General features: G+C 60.3%; 1 protein-coding gene across 5 annotated transcripts in view; it reads left to right on the forward strand.

Annotated features, from left to right (window-relative positions):
- SH3BP2 (SH3 domain binding protein 2) overlaps positions 1 to 13,743 on the forward strand; it is a 34,682-nt gene extending 20,939 nt beyond the window's left edge. For 3 of the 5 annotated variants that reach the window (XM_054509037.2, XM_045881608.3, XM_045881607.3), the window contains 12 exons: positions 3,604 to 3,743; positions 4,853 to 4,955; positions 6,336 to 6,453; positions 6,730 to 6,800; positions 7,227 to 7,315; positions 7,543 to 7,611; positions 9,331 to 9,985; positions 11,230 to 11,341; positions 11,572 to 11,627; positions 11,954 to 12,035; positions 12,866 to 12,925; positions 13,106 to 13,743. In XM_054509037.2, the coding sequence (XP_054365012.2) occupies positions 3,608 to 3,743; positions 4,853 to 4,955; positions 6,336 to 6,453; positions 6,730 to 6,800; positions 7,227 to 7,315; positions 7,543 to 7,611; positions 9,331 to 9,985; positions 11,230 to 11,341; positions 11,572 to 11,627; positions 11,954 to 12,035; positions 12,866 to 12,925; positions 13,106 to 13,243 (1,689 nt within the window). In that variant the 5' untranslated portion in view covers positions 3,604 to 3,607 and the 3' untranslated portion in view covers positions 13,244 to 13,743. Of the gene's footprint in view, positions 1 to 2,039; positions 2,119 to 2,227; positions 2,355 to 3,603; positions 3,744 to 4,852; positions 4,956 to 6,335; positions 6,454 to 6,729; positions 6,801 to 7,226; positions 7,316 to 7,542; positions 7,612 to 9,330; positions 9,986 to 11,229; positions 11,342 to 11,571; positions 11,628 to 11,953; positions 12,036 to 12,865; positions 12,926 to 13,105 lie in introns of those variants that run through there. The other 2 variants (XM_064584166.1, XM_064584167.1) reach the window with 2 other exon arrangements.
- The last annotated feature ends 4,540 nt before the right edge of the window (positions 13,744 to 18,283 follow it).

The raw sequence follows: 18,283 nt of genomic DNA on the forward strand, positions 1-18,283 counted from the left end.
ATCATGAAAGATTGTCAGATTTTGTCAGATGCTTTTTCTGTGTCTTTTGAGATAATTGTGTGGTTTCTGCCTTTTTTTTTTATTATTGATATGATGTAGTATAATCATTGAATTTTAAGTGTTACCCTTGTATTCCTGGGATATATTGCACTTAGCATGGTGTAGAATCCTTTTTACGTGGTGCTGAAATCAATTTGCTAGTATTTTGGTGAGCATTTTTTTAGAGGGGGGAGGAAAAGAAGGGGGAGGGGCAGAGAGAGAGAGAGAGAGAGAGAATCTTTTTTTTTTTTTAAAGATTTTTATTTATTTATTCATGAGAGACAGAGAGAGAGAGAGGCAGAGGGAGAAGCAGGCTCCCAAGAAGCAGAGAGCCCGATGTGGGGCTCGATCCCAGGACCCTGGGATCATGACCTGAGCCGAAGGCAGACGCTTAACCATCTAAGCCACCCAGGCGCCCGAGAGAGAGAATCTTAAGCAGGCTCCATGCCCAGCACAGAGCCTGACATGGGGCTCAATCTCACAACCCTGAGATCATGACTTGAGCTGAAATCAAGCCTGACACTTAACTGGCTGAGCCACCCAGTTGCCCCTTAGTGAGGATTTTGACGTCTACAATCATAAGGGTTATGGGTCTGTAGTTTTCTTGTGTTGTCTTTGGTTTTGGTATCAGGGTAATGCTGGCCTTATCCAGTGAGTTCCTTCCTCTTCTGTTTCTGGAGGAGTTAATGATGAATTGGTGTTCATTTGCACCAACTCTTGAGGGCTGAGTTAGTTTGATTGCAACTGCAGGCAGTGGAAACTGTGGACTGTAGCCTGGAGGTGGTGCTTGGTGGTTTTGGGTCTTGGATTCAGGAGCCACGGGGTCTGGATGGCACAAGTGCATGGAGGTGGAGGGCAGGAGGAGAGCCCCTGAGAAGAAGCCCCCATGGGGGCTGGGTCTGGAAAGGCCAAGTGTGCATGATGAGGCCCTAGAGATCTGGAACAGTGGTGATGGGAATGGCATGTGTGGGTGGGGGAGAACGTGCTGAGTGGAGGTGATGGAGGGAGAGAATGGAAGCAGGGGAGGGAACTGAGACAAGGGGTGGTGGGTTGCTGCCCAGAGGTGGTTGGGAGGAGGACAGGCAGGGTGGCTGGGAGGAGTAGGAGGAGGTGGTTGGCCAAGAGGGCTGAGTGCGTTGCCAGGGGAGGGACTGGTAAGGGCACTGGGAACAGAGGTACACAGGTGGGACAGAGCCTCCTGCTGCAGCGGGAGAGGGCACCCAGGGCCAGCCTGACGTGGAGGTGGGAAACCAGGGAATGGGTCTATGTCCAGCTGGGTGGGAGCAGGGCCCAAGCTCTTAGAGCTACCTTCTGCCTCAGATGGCCCATCTCACCAGCAGCCTGTATGCAGGTGGGAGGTAGAGAGGGCAGAATGCTTGCGGGGCCAGCAAGGCCATCGCTCGCCTTTGGCCAGCCTGGGGGTGTCCTAGGAGAAGAGCCCACCTCTACCCAAGCAGGTGGGAGCTGCCAAGGACTGGACTTCTGGCTCCTGCAGGGAATCCGGGGGGAGGGGGGGTGGAGACCCGGGGCGACAGATGGGTGAAGCAACCTGCCTGAGAAGGGGCGGGAGGACCCACAGACCCACCCGGAGCCCCAGTGCCTGCCAGCCAGACCCGCTTCACCCCGGCCGCAACCCTGGGAGGCCGGGCGCCCCTCACCCCATTTGCGGAGGCGCAGACTGAGGCTCAGGGAAGACAAGCCCCTCTGCCAAGGGCGCTAGCCAGCCGGGGGGCCTGGCGGGCTCGGGGCATGCTGGCTTCTGGCTTCCGGGCCGCACTTCAGACATCCGCGTCGCGCCGCGGGCCCCGCGCCGCCGGGGAAACTGAGGCCCCGCGCGGGGGTCCGCGGGGCGGCCGGCGGAGCGCCGGGTCCCCACCTGCCGCTCCCGCCCCGCCCGCGAGGGGAGGAGCCGACCGCCGGGGCGGGGGGCGGGGGGCGCGGCGGCGGCGGCGGGGCGCGCGGCATGGCGGGCGCGGGGCGCGGGCGGCCCGGCTGGGGCGGGCGGGGGGCGGGCGCGGGGGGGCGCGGCCCGGAGCCGTGTCGCTGCGCGCAGGGGCGGCGGGCCGCCGCGTGGACGCCGTGAGTACCGAGCCCGGAGCGCGCGTCCCGCTTCCTGGGGGAACAAAGGCGGGCGTGGGCGGGCGGGGCTCCGTCCCGGGCAGCAGGCTTGGGGCGCCGGGCGAGCCTTTGTTCCGAGCCCCGGCTGTGGGTGGAGGCCCGGGCCCCGGGGATGGTCTTGTGCGCACGGAGCCGGAGGGGGGCAGCCTGAGTGCGCCGGGCGGAGGCCAGGGAGCAGCCAGGTCCCTGTACAGGAGGTGAACATTTGGCGGAGGATGCTGGCTTGCTTTGTGTGTGTTTTGGGGAACGGGGCCTTTAGTGGCAGGAGCCCCAGTGGACAGGGCCTCTGGGTCTGACCCGGGCGGCAACACTGGTGACTCAGTGGGACGCTGACCACACACCCGGTTGACACCAAGTCCACTGGGGCCCCAGGAAGGAGCAGGCACCACGTTCAGTGGGGGCAGGCACAGGCGAAACAGTGCGGGGGTGGGGGATTCCTGAATATGACTGGGCATTCAGAGGCCTCACAGAAGAGGGGACTCTGAACCTGGGTCTTGAAGGATGAGTAGGAGTTCTTCCTGTGAGAAATGGGGAGTGGTCAGTCATTCCAGGCAGAGGCCAGAGTGTGAAACAGCCTGGCATGTTTCAGGGAGAACCGCTAGGATGAGCAGGAAGCTGAGCAAGGCTGGTGATGGGGAGACAGAGCGGACACCAGTCAACCCACCGACGGTCACCGTGGCCACTGCCGACAAGCGTGTGCTGTGTGCCAGGCTGTGTCCACCCTGTGCTCCCATTTTACAGCTCCAACAACTATGGCCTAGGGCTCCCCCAGAGAGCCAAGCCAGGGTGGGAACTAGGGACTCAGGGCTACCCGCTTTCCTGCTTCCTGGTCTCAGGCCCTTAAGAAAGGGATGGACAGAAGCTGGCTAAGGGCAGGCAGGAGTGGAGGGTGGGGCACTTGGGGGCCATGTCACCCCTTCCCTGCTAGGGGTCAGAGATGATGGAGAGGATGCCCACGGCCTGTCCCAGCCCCTGTACCTCTTTAAATCCATTAGGTTGTGATCCTAGTCAGCTCCCCCTGGAAGCCCTCCCTGGCAGGCTCCATCATAGGCTCACCTGGCATGCAGACTCGGGGTGGTTATGGCCTCAGGCCTGACTTACCTGGGCCAATGGTTTCTTGAATTCACTCACTGCTGTCCCCTAGCCCCCACTGGGCCGTGAGTTCAGCAGGTGTGTGAAGGAACACACTCCATTCTCAGGGTCCCTGGGGCTCAGGTGTGTGGCCAGATAGACCAGGGGCTGACCAAGTGGACCAGGTGGACCTTTCTTTCCCTGGGGTCCCACCTGGAAGCCGGGGGCCTTCCGAAGGTTCCTCACCCCCTGCTGCCTCGACCCTTTATGCTGTCTCCAGGATCTCAGCGGTGTCTCCTACTGCATGCTCCAACCTAAGCCATCTTCTGACCCCCAGCCCTGGCTGAGAAGTGTCTCCTTCCCCTTTTTTTGCAGCTTCATGGCGGCCGAAGAGATGCACTGGCCTGTCCCGATGAAGGCCATTGGTGCCCAGAACTTGCTAACCATGCCCGGGGGTGTGGCCAAGGCTGGCTACCTGCACAAGAAGGGTGGCACCCAGCTGCAGTTGCTCAGATGTGAGTCCTCTGGGTGGCAGGGAGCGTGATGGGAGGATATGGGGATGGGGCTGAACCCCAGCCCTGTGGCCCCACTGCCTTGTTGGACCTCTGTGGGCAAGCAGCCTGTCTCTCTTGAGCCCCTGCTCAGACATGGCCCTCCAGAGTTTTCCTTCCCTGCATGGTGGCCAGTACCCCCTGGGGGACCTGAGGGGATGATTTGGGGTGCTACTGGGTCTATGTCCAGCTGGGTGGGAGCAGGGCCCAAGCTCTTAGAGCTACCCTCTGCCTCAGATGGCCCATCTCACCAGCAGCCTGTATGCAGGTGGGAGGTAGAGAGGGCAGAATGCTTGCGGGGCCAGCAAGGCCATCGCTCGCCTTTGGCCAGCCTGGGGGTGTCCTAGGAGAAGAGCCCACATCTACCCAAGCAGGTGGGATGATTTGGGGTGCTACTGCAAAATGGAGATAGGTTGGGCATTTGGTGCAGAGTGCTGACCAGCGGGGGAGCTTCCGTCTGCAGCCAGGGGCTGGGGGCCTTCAGTGGCCTGGTAGGTCTGGCCTTGCACCGTCCAGTGGTCAGTGTCCAGTCAGTTGGTCAGTCACTAGGTCCACAATGCACCTGTGTGCCAAGACCCAGCTGGGTGCTGGACCTCCAGAGCTGCATGAGGCCAAGGCTCTGGTCCCTGGACAGCAGGTTAGCAGAGAGTGGGAGCCCCCAGGTCTAGGAGATGCCCAGTCAAAGACATTAAGACCAAAGAGCATCAGGGCCTTGCCTGTTGCTCTGACTGGGCATGAGCTCCCCATGCTATGACCTCTGGCCCTGGCTTTGCGCTTCCTTGAGCCAGCCTAGGTGGTCAAGGTCTCCCCCTGCCCTGGGCATGGCCAGGCCTGCCTTGGGGGTGGTGCTCTGGGGCTGGTCAGCCTGCCCGTGATTGCTTACATTTGGCCCCACAGTGGACTCCTTGCGATGGGGCAGCATGCTAGCCCAACTCCCTGCCCTTCTGTTTAGTGGGGTTCAAAGGCAGGAGGTCTGCCCTAAGTCACCCAGGGCCTCTGGGAATGGCTTCTCAGTGGGGTCTGCCCAGCAGCCCCTCAAGGCTCATCCTCTGCCCTTGCCGTGCTGCCCTCAGGGCCCCTGCGCTTTGTCATCATCCACAAGCGATGCATCTACTACTTCAAGAGCAGCACATCTGCCTCCCCGCAGGGCGCCTTCTCCCTGAGCGGCTATAACCGGTAAGTGCCCCCTGCCCGCGGCCCCCGCAGAGCCCTGGCCAGGCCCGTCCCTCGTTCCCGCCCACAGAGAGTCCAGGCTGTCTTGAGATGGCTCCCACCCCACCCCTTTGGATCCTGTCCAGCCTGTCCTACTCATTCTCACCCTCTCTGTGGCCTCCTCACAGTCTCCCTCGGGCCTTCGCAGAGGACCTGGGGCAAGGCTGGGGGCTTCCCGCTCTCTCCTCAGCAGAGCCTCCAGAGTCCCCATTCGGCCACCACTCCGTCTCGCTGCTCACCCAGCCGCCTTTCCTACCATAGCCTCCTTCCAAGGGGCCAGGAACCTACTCCACCCTAGGCCCTGCCTCAGGCCTCCGTGGCTTCGGGGCCTCCCAGGCCAGGGCCAGCTCCTTGCTCTACATGTGCCGTAGGCTGGGCCCATCCAGCGAGTGCCTCTTTGCTAATGGGCAGGCAGGTGGACACTGGGCCAGAACCTTCTAGATGGGATGGGGAATGCTGGCAAGTGAGGGTCCATTAGCCCCACTTGGGCCAGCCCCACAGCATCGGGGGCCTGCAGGCAGGGGTGAAGTGTGACTCCTGGGCTCTGGGTCTTAGTGTCACACCATGGGCCTGGCACCCTGCGGCGTGAGTCTGTGCCGCCCAATTTCCTGGGAGGGCCCACCCCTCCTGCCTATGCAGACCTGAAGGTCCCATGTCAGTGGCAGGACTGAGTGACTCAAGGTTTTGGCTGCAAGCTCAGTGCGGGGGGCCTGGCCCAGGTGCCCAGCCCAGTGCCAGGCCTCCGCCAGCCAGGGCACTGCTAAGGAGGGGAGGAGCCCGGAGCTTGTGGCTGCCAGTGGGCATTCGTGGCTCAGAGCTCTGGGGTCCCCTGGGGAGGGATGCGCACCCTCACCCCGGGGGATGGGCGCACCTGCCCCAGGCGCCTGGCCCAGTGGGGCTCCCCCATGGTAGGTTTTGTGATCTCTATACAACCCCCACAGCCTGGCTGGGGGGAGCAGCCACGTAAGTCATGTCCCCCCAGTGCTCTCTGGGGTGCCTGACGGGGGCTGCAGGGGCAGGGCGGAGGCTGACATGTTCGGGCCCCCAACAGGCCGGCCCGCCGAGGTGGGCGGGTGGCACCTGAGTAGCGGGGCAGTGAGGGTGACGTGTCCTCGTTTTGGAGCTGCGCGGGCTGCTGCTTCCCGGATGAGCCCTGTCCACTCTGTGCCCCATCCTTGCCTGCACGCTTCCCTCTGCCTGAAGCATCTAGGCCTTTGGCCTGGAGCATCCGCAAGGCGGACCATCGAGACCCGCCCGCGTCCTCGGGGGCACGGTGGGTGCGGGGTGCCGGGACCCATCCGGGTTGGGCTGACCGGGTGGTGACCACTCGCACTGTGCCCTCAGGGTGATGCGGGCGGCTGAAGAGACAACGTCCAACAACGTCTTCCCCTTCAAGATTGTCCACATCAGCAAGAAGCACCGCACATGGTTCTTCTCGGCCTCCTCTGAGGATGAGCGCAAGGTGAGCCTGCCTTCGGGGTGGGGGGCGCCTGACGGGACGTGGTGCTGGGCGAGTGCTCATCCTCAAGCCCGTGGCCCCGTACGAGCATCGCACGCTCAGGGGCTGTCTCGGGAAGAGCTCTGAATGGGCTAAGGTGGGGCCAGAGCCCCAGGAAGGCCAGAGGGGTCGTGTCCCTGACCTCCGAGCGGGGCAGCCCCGGGCAGTGAGGGAGGCGGGGCGAGGGTGGAGCCCTGCCCTGGGCAGCAGGCACCCACTCCGGCCCCGACTGACCCACAGAGCTGGATGGCTTTGCTGCGCAAGGAGATTGGCCACTTCCACGAGAAGAAGGAGTTGCCCCCGGACACCAGGTGGGCCTGGGCTTGACATGTGTGCCTACCTTCCGCCTCTGGGGGCTCGGCCCGGGGTGTGTGTGTGTGTGTATACGCGTGTATACCCATCGGTAGTTTCCGCGGGGCAGCTGGGGATGTGGGGCCAGCCCTGAGGCCTGGCCCTGTGTGGTCAGGCAGGGGGTGGCAGGGAGGCCTCCGGTCCCTGGGTCTGTGTTTCTTACCTGTGAGGAGCTTGTTCGACTGTGTGTCTGGTCTTGCTTTGTGTTTATCCGACGTCTAGCTCTGTACACGTCCACGTGTCTGTGTGTGTTGTCGGTCTGTGCGTACGTCTGTGTCTGTGCATTGGTCCCGTATCCGAGGGTGTGCATGTGTATCCAGATGTGTGAGTGCAAAGGAACTCCCCCTGCCCGGTGCTCACCCCCCTCCCCCCGCCCCACACCTCAGTGACTCCAGCTCGGACACAGACAGCTTCTATGGTGCAGTCGAGCGGCCTGTGGACATCAGCCTGTCCCCATACCCCACAGACAATGAAGGTGAGGCCTGTCTGCATACGCCCCACCCCGTCTGCACCTCTCCCCTGCCGCCCAGGAGGGGAGGCATATCTGGCTGTCTTCCCCAGGCAGCCTGGGTCCTGGGTTCATGCCCTGCCCTGTGCCTCCCTGACCCGTGGCTCCCAGTGTTGTGAGGACCCCTGCCCCACCGCCCCTGGGTGCAGCTGGGCCTGGGCCACCCTGGGTCTGACCCTCGATCTGCCTCACAGACTACGAGCATGAGGATGAAGACGACTCGTACATGGAGCCTGACTCCCCTGAGCCCATGGAGCCCGAGGGTAGGTGGGCGACCTGTGAGCCTCGGGGGCTCCTGGGGCTGGAACCTGGGAGTGCCGGCCTGAGTACCACTCCGGGTGGCCTCAGTTTCCCTGTTGTGGCCCAAGTATTAGGAGGAACAGAACAGAAAAGGTGTATACTCTGGCTGGCTCTGCTCACCTGATCCTCCAACCTCCACAGTTAGCCTGGGATGGAGGGCAGGGGGGAGGTGATTTGCAAATAAGTGAGGTAGGGGGGCCCACATGTATGATGCTGAGCCAGGGGTGGTCCTGGGGGCTGAGAGTGGGGAAGGAGGGAATTGAGGAGTGGGTGGGTCCAGGGCAGGGCCTACTCCCTGTGGCTGACAGCTCCCTGGAGCACCTCTAGGCTGGTCTGTCACTTACCCACCCACTCCCACCTGACCTCCCAAAGTATGCGGCCTAGCAAGGGAGACAGGCATGCACCAGGAGTCACATATATCTGTCACAGCCAAGCGTAGGACCAGATGGGGGAGGGCTGTGCCTCTGTCCTGCCATCCGTCCCGTCCCACTATCCTTTCCACTTTCCTGGGGACTTGGGACAATCCCTCTACCCCCGGCCTCCCTGTTCCTCTGCTTTCTCTACAATGACCTTGTCCTCTGCCCTCCTCAGCACCCCCCGTTTAGGTACAGCAGGTCCAGCCCTCTTCCTTCCTCCTGGCCCCCTCCCTCTGGGGCCACCACCAGGCCAGGCCATGTGCCTCAACCTCCCTCCCGGCACAGAGCCCATGGCTCCAGCCCATGTCCATCTGCCCCACCCCTGAACTGCGGCCATGCGTGGCTGGAGATGAGACGTGGGGGCCTCACTTTGCTCGCAGCTGTGCTCCTCCAGGACCAGTGCCCGCAGACCTGCCTGCACATTCCCTCCCCACCCTTCCGAGTCCCTACTCCAAGCAGGCTTTCCCCTTCCTCTCCCCAAACATCTCTTATTTGGGTTCCAGTGGCCTCCCCATTCTCAAATGCAGCACTCAGCACCTGTGAGCTGTACATGGCCTGGGTCGTTCCCTCTGCTCCTCAGCACCAGGAGCCTTGGCTCCAGGTCCCATCCCACCTCACTCAGCCCCACACTGGCCCCTTAATGCCATGAGCTGGGCCAATCAACATGAGCTGGGCCACCCCAGGACTCAGGCCTGGCCCACTCCTCTCCTGACAGTCTTAGGCCACTGGACAGCCGGTGTCACAGATAGCCTGTTGACTCCACTGGCCTCACCAGCCAACACCTCTCCTTGAACTCCAGACCTGCGCCCCGACAGCCCACCCCACACCCCCTCACCTCTCCTTGAACTCCAGACCTGCGCCCCGACGGCCCACCCCACACCCCCTCACCTCTCCTTGAACTCCAGACCTGCGCCCCGACGGCCCACCCCACACCCCCTCACCTCTCCTTGAACCCCAGACTGTGCCCTGACGGCCCATTCCATGTTCCCTCAATGTTCTTAAAGCATGAGCAAACGCAACCCTCATTTTCCTCCCAACCTACTCCTGTCCATCCTCCTCACCTCTCTTAGTGGGAATTATAGCCTCCCCTCTCTGAGGTGAAGTCCTCAGAGTTTCCCTTGCCTCTTCTCTCTCACCTCCACTTCCAGGAAGCTGATGGCTCAGGAAGCTCATGCGGGGGTGAGAAAGGCCAGGGGGTGCAGGGTGGTGGTGTTGGCCCAGCCTCCAGCAGGTGACACTCAATGACTGGGTCTCTTTGCTCTGCAGACACCCTGACCCACCCGCCGGCCTACCCCCCGCCTCCTGTGCCTACACCCAGGAAGCCAGCCTTCTCCGACATGCCCCGTGCTCACTCCTTTGCCTCCAAGGGCCCGAGCCCCCTGTTGCCACCCCCGCCCCCTAAGCGTGGCCTCCCTGACACCAGCCCAGCTCCTGAGGACTCCAAGAGGGACCCACTGGGCCTGAGGCGGCCTGAGCCTGGCCCCAGGGTGCCCATGGCCCCCCGGAGGATGAGTGACCCCCCGCTGGGCCACCTGCCAACCACGCCCAGCCTCCGGAAACCCCCTTGCTTACGCGAGAGCGCCAGCCCCAGCCCAGAGCCCCGGGTCCCTGGCCATGGGCCTGGCTCTGCCTCCAGCCCTGCCAACGTGGCCACTGCTTCCTCCAGGAACTGTGACAAGCTCAAGTCCTTCCATCTGACCCCCCGGGGGCCACCCACGCCCGAGCCTCCACCCGTGCCTGCCAACAAGCCCAAGTTCTTAAAGATGGCCGAAGAGGCCCCTGCAGGGGAGGCAGCCAGGCCCAGACTCTTCGTGCCCCCGGTGGCCCCCAGGCCTCCTGTCCTGAAACTGCCGATGCCTGAGGCCGCAGCCAAGCCAGCGGTCCTGCCGAGGACAGAGAAGCCACCCCTCCCCCACCTCCAGTGAGTTGGCTTGGCACTGGGGCCCCCTGGGGACCCTCCCCAGCCGGCGCCTTGGCCTCCTCGCCTCTGGCACTGTCTGTGTCCACGATGGGCACCAGGCAGCCCTAGCATAGGAGGAGGAAGGCTCCTTGATGGCCGCAGCCTGCTGAGCCTGAGCAGCCTCCCCTGCACCGGACCTGTCCTTGCCCTAGAGGAATGTCCAGCCTCGTGGGTGGTGGGCCTAGAGCCCGTCGCTGTCGGGGAGCAGTGGGCAAGAGGGTCTTTGGGGAAACAGGCCTCACAGAGCCCGGCCTGGGCAACTGAGGACCCTGCAGGGTCAGGGGGGGCCTTCAGGGCTGACCTCCTGCTCTGGGACAGATGGTAGGGGATGGGAGGGGCTTGGGCTGTGAGCCCGTTGGAGCCAGCATGCCTCTGGGGCCCCCTGATCCGGACCTGTCCTTCCCTGCCTGGGGCTCTTGAGCCACCAAGGCTGCCTTTGTGCTCTTCCTGATTGGGAACTTGCTAGAATGTGGAGTATGTTGGTGACTCACCCTTGAGGTCTGCTCGAGACACTCTCTTCTTTATTGCTAGGGGCGACTGGTGTGTCCCCCGCTCACACAGCGTCGTTCATACCAACAGCCTGTGGTCAGAGATGTCTGGGGCCCCAAACCGTGAAGGTTCTGGGAACCACAGGGGGGAACCTTGAGCGGGCGTGCTAACCCAGTACTCCCTGAAGGCCTTTGAGCCTGGCACCCTTCTCCCTAGGACTCTCAGCTCTGCTGCCGAGGGAGGGCGCCACGTGATGGTTCCGTTTCACAAGGGGCCTCAGTGGTGCAGACTGGGTCAGTTTGCCAAGAGCTCCGGGACTTGCGTGTGCCAGGGCCGGTCGTCCATGGCTCAGCCTCCACCACAGCCCAGTGTGGGCTCCGTCCGTTCACATCATCCACTCTCTGTGGCTTTGGGAGGGGCGTGGCTTGGCCAAGGTCACAAAGCTGGTTAGCTGCAGAGCTGGGGCTGGGGCCCCCCCCAAGCGTCCAGAGCACTTGTCTATGCAATGACCACACCAGAGTTCAGGTCCCCACCATGGTCTTGCCAGTGTTATTGGCAGCCCTGAGCCCACTTCAGGCAATTCCTGTCACCCCAGGGCGGTCGGCATGGGCCTGTCTCAGGGTCCCTGGTCTGGGCCTCCAACCATCCAGGTGAATGGGGGTGGTGGGCGGAGGGTGCGACAGTGATGTTCCCTCCTCTCCCTGCTCCCCTCCCAGGAGGTCACCCCCTGATGGGCAGAGTTTCAGGAGCTTCTCCTTTGAAAAACCCCGACGGCCCTCAAAGGCGGACAGCGCTGGTGGGGAGGACTCCGACGAGGATTATGAGAAGGTAGGGCCGAGGGGAGAGCCCAGCTCGCAGCAGTGGGTGGGTGGCCCCTCACTGGGCATCTTGAGTGAGGAGCCCCCAGGATGCTGGAGTTGAGGGGGGCGCGGGAGCATGGTGGAAAGCCCCAGATCTGGGCACAGGCTGGTAGCCCGCCGGGGGTGGGGGGACGGCGCACTGGCTACAAGCACCCCTCGGACCCTGACCCTGACCCTGACTGCCACTGGTCTCTGCAGGTGCCGCTGCCCAGCTCTGTGTTTATCAATACCACGGAATCCTGTGAAGTGGAAAGGTTAGCACCAAGCCCTTCTTTCTCCAAATCCTTGTTTTTGCGGACATGCGGTCCCCAGCCTTTCTGTCCCCCTCACTTGCCTTGGCGCTGGGCAGTCGCCGGCACAGGTACTCGGCCCCGAGGGCGATAGAGGCCATCCGCTCAGTCCGGCCTGGCCAGCACCCAAGCCCGGCACAGGCCGGCCCTCACGCAGCCCATTGCTCTTGGGACCTGTGCTGCAGAATGGCGAGAAGACAGAAACCCACATTGAGGACTGGGGCTGGAGGGTCCCCCCGCGAGCACCGGCTGAGGATGGTTCGTCTTCTGACGCAACTGCTTTATTTTAGGCTGTTCAAAGCCACAAGCCCCCAGGGAGAGCCCCAGGATGGACTCTACTGCATCCGGAACTCCTCCACCAAGTCGGGGAAGGTAGGTGCCCCGACAGTCACCCTGCTGAGCGAAGGCCCCTGGGGACTGCTGTGTTGTGATGGGCTCCTTTGGCTCTGCGCACACCCAAGCTGACAGCCAGCACAGCACTTTATAGTATATACGTCACTTCCCTGTGCAGCCTCTGATTGGGCATCTCGACCAGTTCCGTCCTTGGGGTCTCTGCCCGGCAGCCCCTGCCCCATCTACTGTCAGGAACCGAACACCATCTGCAAACTGGGGGTGATGCTGGCCAGTCCCCCAGCACAGGCAGGAGGTGGGAGGGAAGTGCTGGGGGTCCCAGAACTCTGGTGGGGCTGGGTTTTCATGCACTTTGCAGGGGAGGCTGCCTGGGGCCGTGGGAATAGCGAGTCGGCTGGAGTGCCCCTCCTCCTCTGAGGCTGGATCGCACAACCTCACTGAGCCTCACTTTTCTGTTTCTTTTCTTTTCTTGTTTATTTGTTTATTTATTTATTTAAGTAAGCTCTATACCCAATAGTGGGGCTCGCACCCATGACCCCAAGATCAAGAGTCGCACGCTGCATGGACGGAGCCAGCCTGGCGCCCCCTCTGTTCTGTGTCTGTCAGAAATGGTCCTAGGGCGAGCCAGGCACCTGCTACCGCTACTCGAGTCTCCCCAGAGGCCATCAGGGCAGGAGCCCTGGGGCCAGCGGCTGCCCGTTTGGACCCTGCTGTCCGGGTCCCTCCCTAGGTCACCGTAAGGGCCCCAGGACCCAGCTGTGATGCTTCTGTCGGCCCCTCGGTCTCTGCGGTCCTTCCCCGGAGGCTGGGGCTGCTCTCAGCTGATCCATCTGCTGCTTCTCTTCCTGCAGGTTCTGGTCGTGTGGGATACAAGCCCCAACAAAGTGAGGAACTACCGCATCTTTGAGAAGGTGGGCAGGCTGGCCCCGCCCCAGGGCCCCAGCTGGAAGGGAGCCCCCGCCTGGGGGTGGGGTGGCAGGCACAGAGCTGACACAGGGCACCTGGGAGCTTGCCTGACTGCCACGCTTGCTGCTGACCACCCCCTTTCGCGGGAGACCCCCCCTGACCCCGCCACTCTTCCCCCTTCCCAGGACTCTAAATTCTACCTGGAGGGCGAGGTCCTGTTTGTGAGCGTGGGCAGCCTCGTGGAGCACTACCACACGCACGTGCTGCCCGGCCACCAGAGCCTGCTGCTGCAGCGCCCCTACGGCTACACGAGGCCCAGGTGACACCAGTGACACATGCTGCTGGGCAGAGACGAGCCACGGGGGCCGTGACCCCAGGCCACGCAGATGAGACGGGCCTGCGTGGGAGGAGGAGCTGGACTGAGCGCTGTGCTCCCACCCAGGGTCTCCCCAACAGATACCTTGTAGAATCCGCCAGGCCAGGCCCCACTCAGCAGGCTGGGTCCCTGGGGCTAGGCCAGGCTCTGCACTCCAGAGGATTGAGGGGGCTCTCCTGTGACACCCAGCTCACCCTGTCCCACCTCCCCGGAGCCCAGGGTCCCAGGACCGAGCCCTGCGTGGGCTTTGTGGACAAGAATTGTGGTCATCCCCGCCCGTCCCCAACTCTGCCAGCACACTGACCCTGCACTGTGCTGGGAGCTGGGCAGGACTGGGCATTCGGGGTTGGGCAGAGGCTGGCCCCAGGACTGCCACCCCCAGGAACTCTTAAGACACAGGCTCCAGTATGGGCCATTGATGTACAATAAAGCACAGATGACCTTTCCCTCAGTGGCCGGGGTTTCATCGGGAAGGAGGGGACAAGCAGCCTTACTGAGTACCCACACCCACGTCTAAGCGGTGACTAGCAGCTCAACTCACAGGAAGCCTAAGAAGTGGTTGTCTTCGGGGCATAGGTCAGTAAAGAACTTGCTTTGGGCGCATAGCTAGGAACAGAATAGGACCCAGACTCGGGCAGTCTGGACTCAGAGCCTCTACTCCGAAGTGCCACAGGTCAGGTACAAGGCAATAGGACTGCAGAGCTAAAAGGCCCCCCCATCTACAGTGGGGTCATTTGCTGGATGAACAAACTGTGCTGGGGCACAGCTGGGCACACCTGGGCCAGGCCAGTGTGGTGTGCCTGGGTGGGGAGCTCAGAACCCAGCTAGGGGCTCCAGGAAGACTTCCTGGAGGAAGAGATGGCTACAGAGGGGTGGGAAGATCCCGGGGGCTAAGTGTGGGTGGGGATGGTGGTCCCCAGATGCCCGAGTCCTCTGGGCAACACCCAGCTCAAGTCTGGCCCTGACCGCCCCTCCCTGCCTGCTGTGGAATTCCAGAAGCCACTCTCCCTGGCATGCCCATCCAGGCTGGATTGTTGCCTCTGTGGAAACAGACTCCGCTTTGGGTCACGGCTGGCTGGGATCCCGGGGGGGCATCAGATCCTCTCTGTCTTATATTGGGAAAGAAGTTCGCTGTGTGAGATTCAAACCCAGGACAGCAGTGTCCCCACCAGCCGGGGTTCAGCATCTGGAGAGGGCCCTTTGTTTGCACTTCCTTCCACCTGCCCCTGGGCGTGTGTGGGGTGTGGGGTGGCTTGCTGGAGGAGGGGAAGGGATGAGGCCACAGTGGATGGGAGAGGTGCTGGGAGGATGACAGCCATCTGCTTCCAGGAACCAAGTGTCCAGCACTGTCCCTGCAGATGTTTCCTCTAAACCCTGCAGGGGCGGGGGCGGGGGGTGTCAGCACGGGCACTGTCCAGTCTGGGGCATGGGGAGCTTCAGGCATTCCGCGCAGTCTCGGGGAACCAGCAGTCCCTCCCTGCCCTGAACTGGTGTGGGGAACCCATGGAGGCAGGCCGCTCCCTACTGGCTGCAGCTTCCCTTCCTGTAAAAGTTCTAAGTGGGGTTTGGCCCAGAAGACGGTGTCGTCAGTGCTGGGGGTTCTGCTTGCGAGTGATGCACTGCATGATGCGGGACACCCTGTCACTTCTAGGTAACTTGTGGCCAGCTCAGTGGCTAAAATGTATCTGAAGACCCCCGAACTGGAAAGTTTGGGGGGTTCTGGGGCCTCTGTTCACTTGGACAGATGAGGCCTGTGGCTGCCCAAGGCCCACCCTGGGGCCTGAACTGGCTTTAACCTCTCCTCCCAGGCCCTAGGCCTGCCCAGGACAGACTCCCATCTGCTTGTGAACTGACCCAGGGACCCAGGGCCTCAGCTGTAAGAGTGTGTGCTGGGGGTGGCCGATGGGGTCCCAGGCAAGGTCTCCAGCATAAAGGAGGGGCCAGAGGGATCCGCTCCCTCCTGAGACCTGCCATGAACGTTCTATTGCTCATACAGTGTTGGAGGGTGGTTACCACTTACTGGGTACTTCCTGGGTTCCAGGCGCTGAGCCCCATGGGTACTTGAGAGAAAAAGCTGCTATGTGCCCATTTCACAGGGGAGAAAACGGAGGGTCAGAGAAGCCTGGATTCAAGTTCCAGCTCAGCTACTTAATGTGACCTGTCCTTTGCTGTTCTGAGCCTGGCCCCCACCCCTGCCTACCTTCCCATCTCCCCTCAGGGCTTCTGATAGTCATGTGGAGTGTCTACACAGTCCTGGGTGTGCCCTGACTAAGCCTGGGGGGCCACAGCCCTGGAAGGAACAAAACTGGCCTGCCTTCCCCTGCTTAACCCTCTGGACCCAGTCTGGGGGTAATAGACCCAGGGGCTAGTCTGCTTCCTCATCTTACAAGTGGAGAAACTGAGGCTCAGAGAGGCTTCATTGCCTTGTCCAGCATCATGGTGAGTTCAGAGACTGGTCCAGCTCCTGGGCTGAGAAAGGCTCAGACCCTTTGGGAAGCTCTTCTAAGCTGATGACTGAACATGGTTTTACTCTTCTAACAGTTGAAAAGAGTGAGCTTCTCTACCTTCTGTTAATAGAGATTTTTATTGTAAACAGAGATGCTTTTAGAACCAGAAGAGCCCTCACGAAACAAGTCCGGAGGGGCTCCTGGGGGGCTCAGTGGGGGAAGTGCCCAACTCTTGCTTTCAGCTGAGGTCATGATCTCAGGGTCCTGGGACTGAGCCTGCATAGGGCTCCGTGCTCAGCGGGGAGCCTTCTTCTCCCTCTCCCTCTGACCCTCCCCCCTGCTCATGCTCTCATTCTTTCTCAAATTTCTCAAATAAATAAATAAAATCTTTATTTTTTTTTAAAGATTTTATTTATTTATTTGAGAGAGAGAGAGTGAGAGAGAGCATGAGAGGGGAGAGGGTCAGAGGGAGAAGCAGACTCCCCACTGAGCGGGGAGCCCGATGTGGGACTCGATCCTGGGACTCCAGGATCACGACCTGAGCTGAAGGCAGTTGCTTAACCAACTGAGCCACCCAGGCGCCCAAAATCTTTATTTTTTTAAAAAGATTTTATTTATTTTTGACACACAGAGAGAGTGGACAAGCAGGGGAAGCAGCAGGCGGAGGGAGAGGGAGAAGAAGGCTTCCCACCAAGCAGGGAGCCCGGTGCAGGGCTCGATCCCAGGACCCCGGGATCATGACCTGAGCCGAAGGCGGACACTTAACCATCTGAGCCACCCAGGCGCCCCTAAAAAAAAATAAATCTTAAACAAAACAAAAACAAGTCCTGAGTGGTTCCACGTCCCTGCCCCAACTGTGGGTCACATTGGGGGGACGCCCCCTGCTGGTCCAAGGAGGCTCTCCCTGCACCCCTGGCGGGATTGGTGGCGCTGGCAGGGCATCAGGGAAGAAAAGGCAGCAGCCTGGGGTCGAGGGGCTTCTTGCCCAGTGCCCACCGGGACTGGCCTCTGGAAGGGAGGCCTGGAGGACACACAGGGAATACGGGGCAGAGCTGGTGCTTATAGCTAATCCGTGTGTCTCTAGAGGAGGGCAGTGAGGGGAGGAGGGCCTCTGTCTCTGGCTGTGACCCAGTGGCACCAAGCCTCCCACTGGGCAGCTTGCCACATCCAGTTCCCTGTCTCTGCCTGCATGCTCTATCCCTCCCCCTGGAAAAGACTGCCTGATGGGGGACCTCAGGGAAGGCTCCAGTCCAGGGGGACAGTGACCCTTGAAGATGGTTGGAAGTGGCCATCTCCCATTAGGCTACCTTCTAGCACACTCCCACCAGAGGGAAAGTCTTGAGACACAGGGCAGACCCCAAACATATCCACTTCCTTCAGACCTTCCTTTGCTCCTCATGAATCCTTAGAGGCTGCCTAACAGCTGCCCCTGCATCACCCTCCGGCTTCAGCTCTGGCCACACTCTGAGCTGCTCAGAGCTGAAGCATACTCCTTTTTCCTTTGATTTCCCATAGAGCAAAACACGCATTTGGAAAAATGAGCAAAACACAAATGTGCAGCCTAACAAATTGCTATGAGGTGAACATATTTATGATCCCATCAAGAGGTAGTCTCTCCAGCACCAATGTGCCCTCCCCATCACAGCTCCACCCCTCCTGGTCTCTGCAGCAACCCCTGCCCTGGCTTTGGGGAGGCTCGCGTTCTTATTCTGCTATAAAGCTTTCACCACTCAATTATACATCCATCACGGTGGTTTCCTGTTTTTGTATTTTATGTGAATGGAATCATGCAGATGAAAGCTTTGACAGCTGGCTTCTTTTGCCCATCATGTCTTTGAGATGCGTCCGCATTGCTGGGCTTAGCTCTAGTTTGTTCAAGTTCATTGCTGAAAACTGTTCCGTTATATATAACTGTATCATACTTCACAGGTTTTATTTTATTGTAGATGGACATTTGGTTTGTTTCCAATTTGGGGCAAGTCCAGACAATGCTGCTAGCAACAGTCTTATTCGTGTTTCTGATGCACGCGTGCACGAGTTTCTCTAGGGTATGTACCCGGGAGTCTGACCCCTGGGTTCTAGGGCATCGGGAACCTTCACTGTCTTCCAGGAATTTTGTTGTTCTAGTTTACACTCCCAACAGCAATAAAAGAGAGTTCCTTTGGTTCCACATTGTTGCTGACACTTGGTATCGTCAGATTTTTTTTTCATTTTTATCAATCTGGTGGGTGTATAATTATGGCTTTAATTTGCATTTAGCTAATATTAATGAGCTTGAGCATATTTTCATATGTTTATGAGCCATTTTTGATTTGTCTCCTGTGAAGTGTCTATTCAAATATTTTGCACATTTTTCTAATTGTTGTTCCTTTTTCTTGTTAATCTATACAAATTCTTTACGTAGCCTTGATATTGTCAGTAATGTGTGTTGCACATATCTTCTCCAACTCTATAATTGTTATTTTTTTTAAGTTTTTTTTTTTTAAAGATTTTATTTATTTATTTGAGACAGAGAGAATGAGAGAGAGAGAGCATGAGGG

Source organism: Mirounga angustirostris, unplaced genomic scaffold (genome assembly GCF_029215605.1).
Source record: "Mirounga angustirostris isolate CCGP_5_RB_7025 unplaced genomic scaffold, mMirAng1.0.hap1 SCAF_2, whole genome shotgun sequence".
Classification (NCBI taxonomy): Eukaryota; Metazoa; Chordata; class Mammalia; order Carnivora; family Phocidae; genus Mirounga; species Mirounga angustirostris.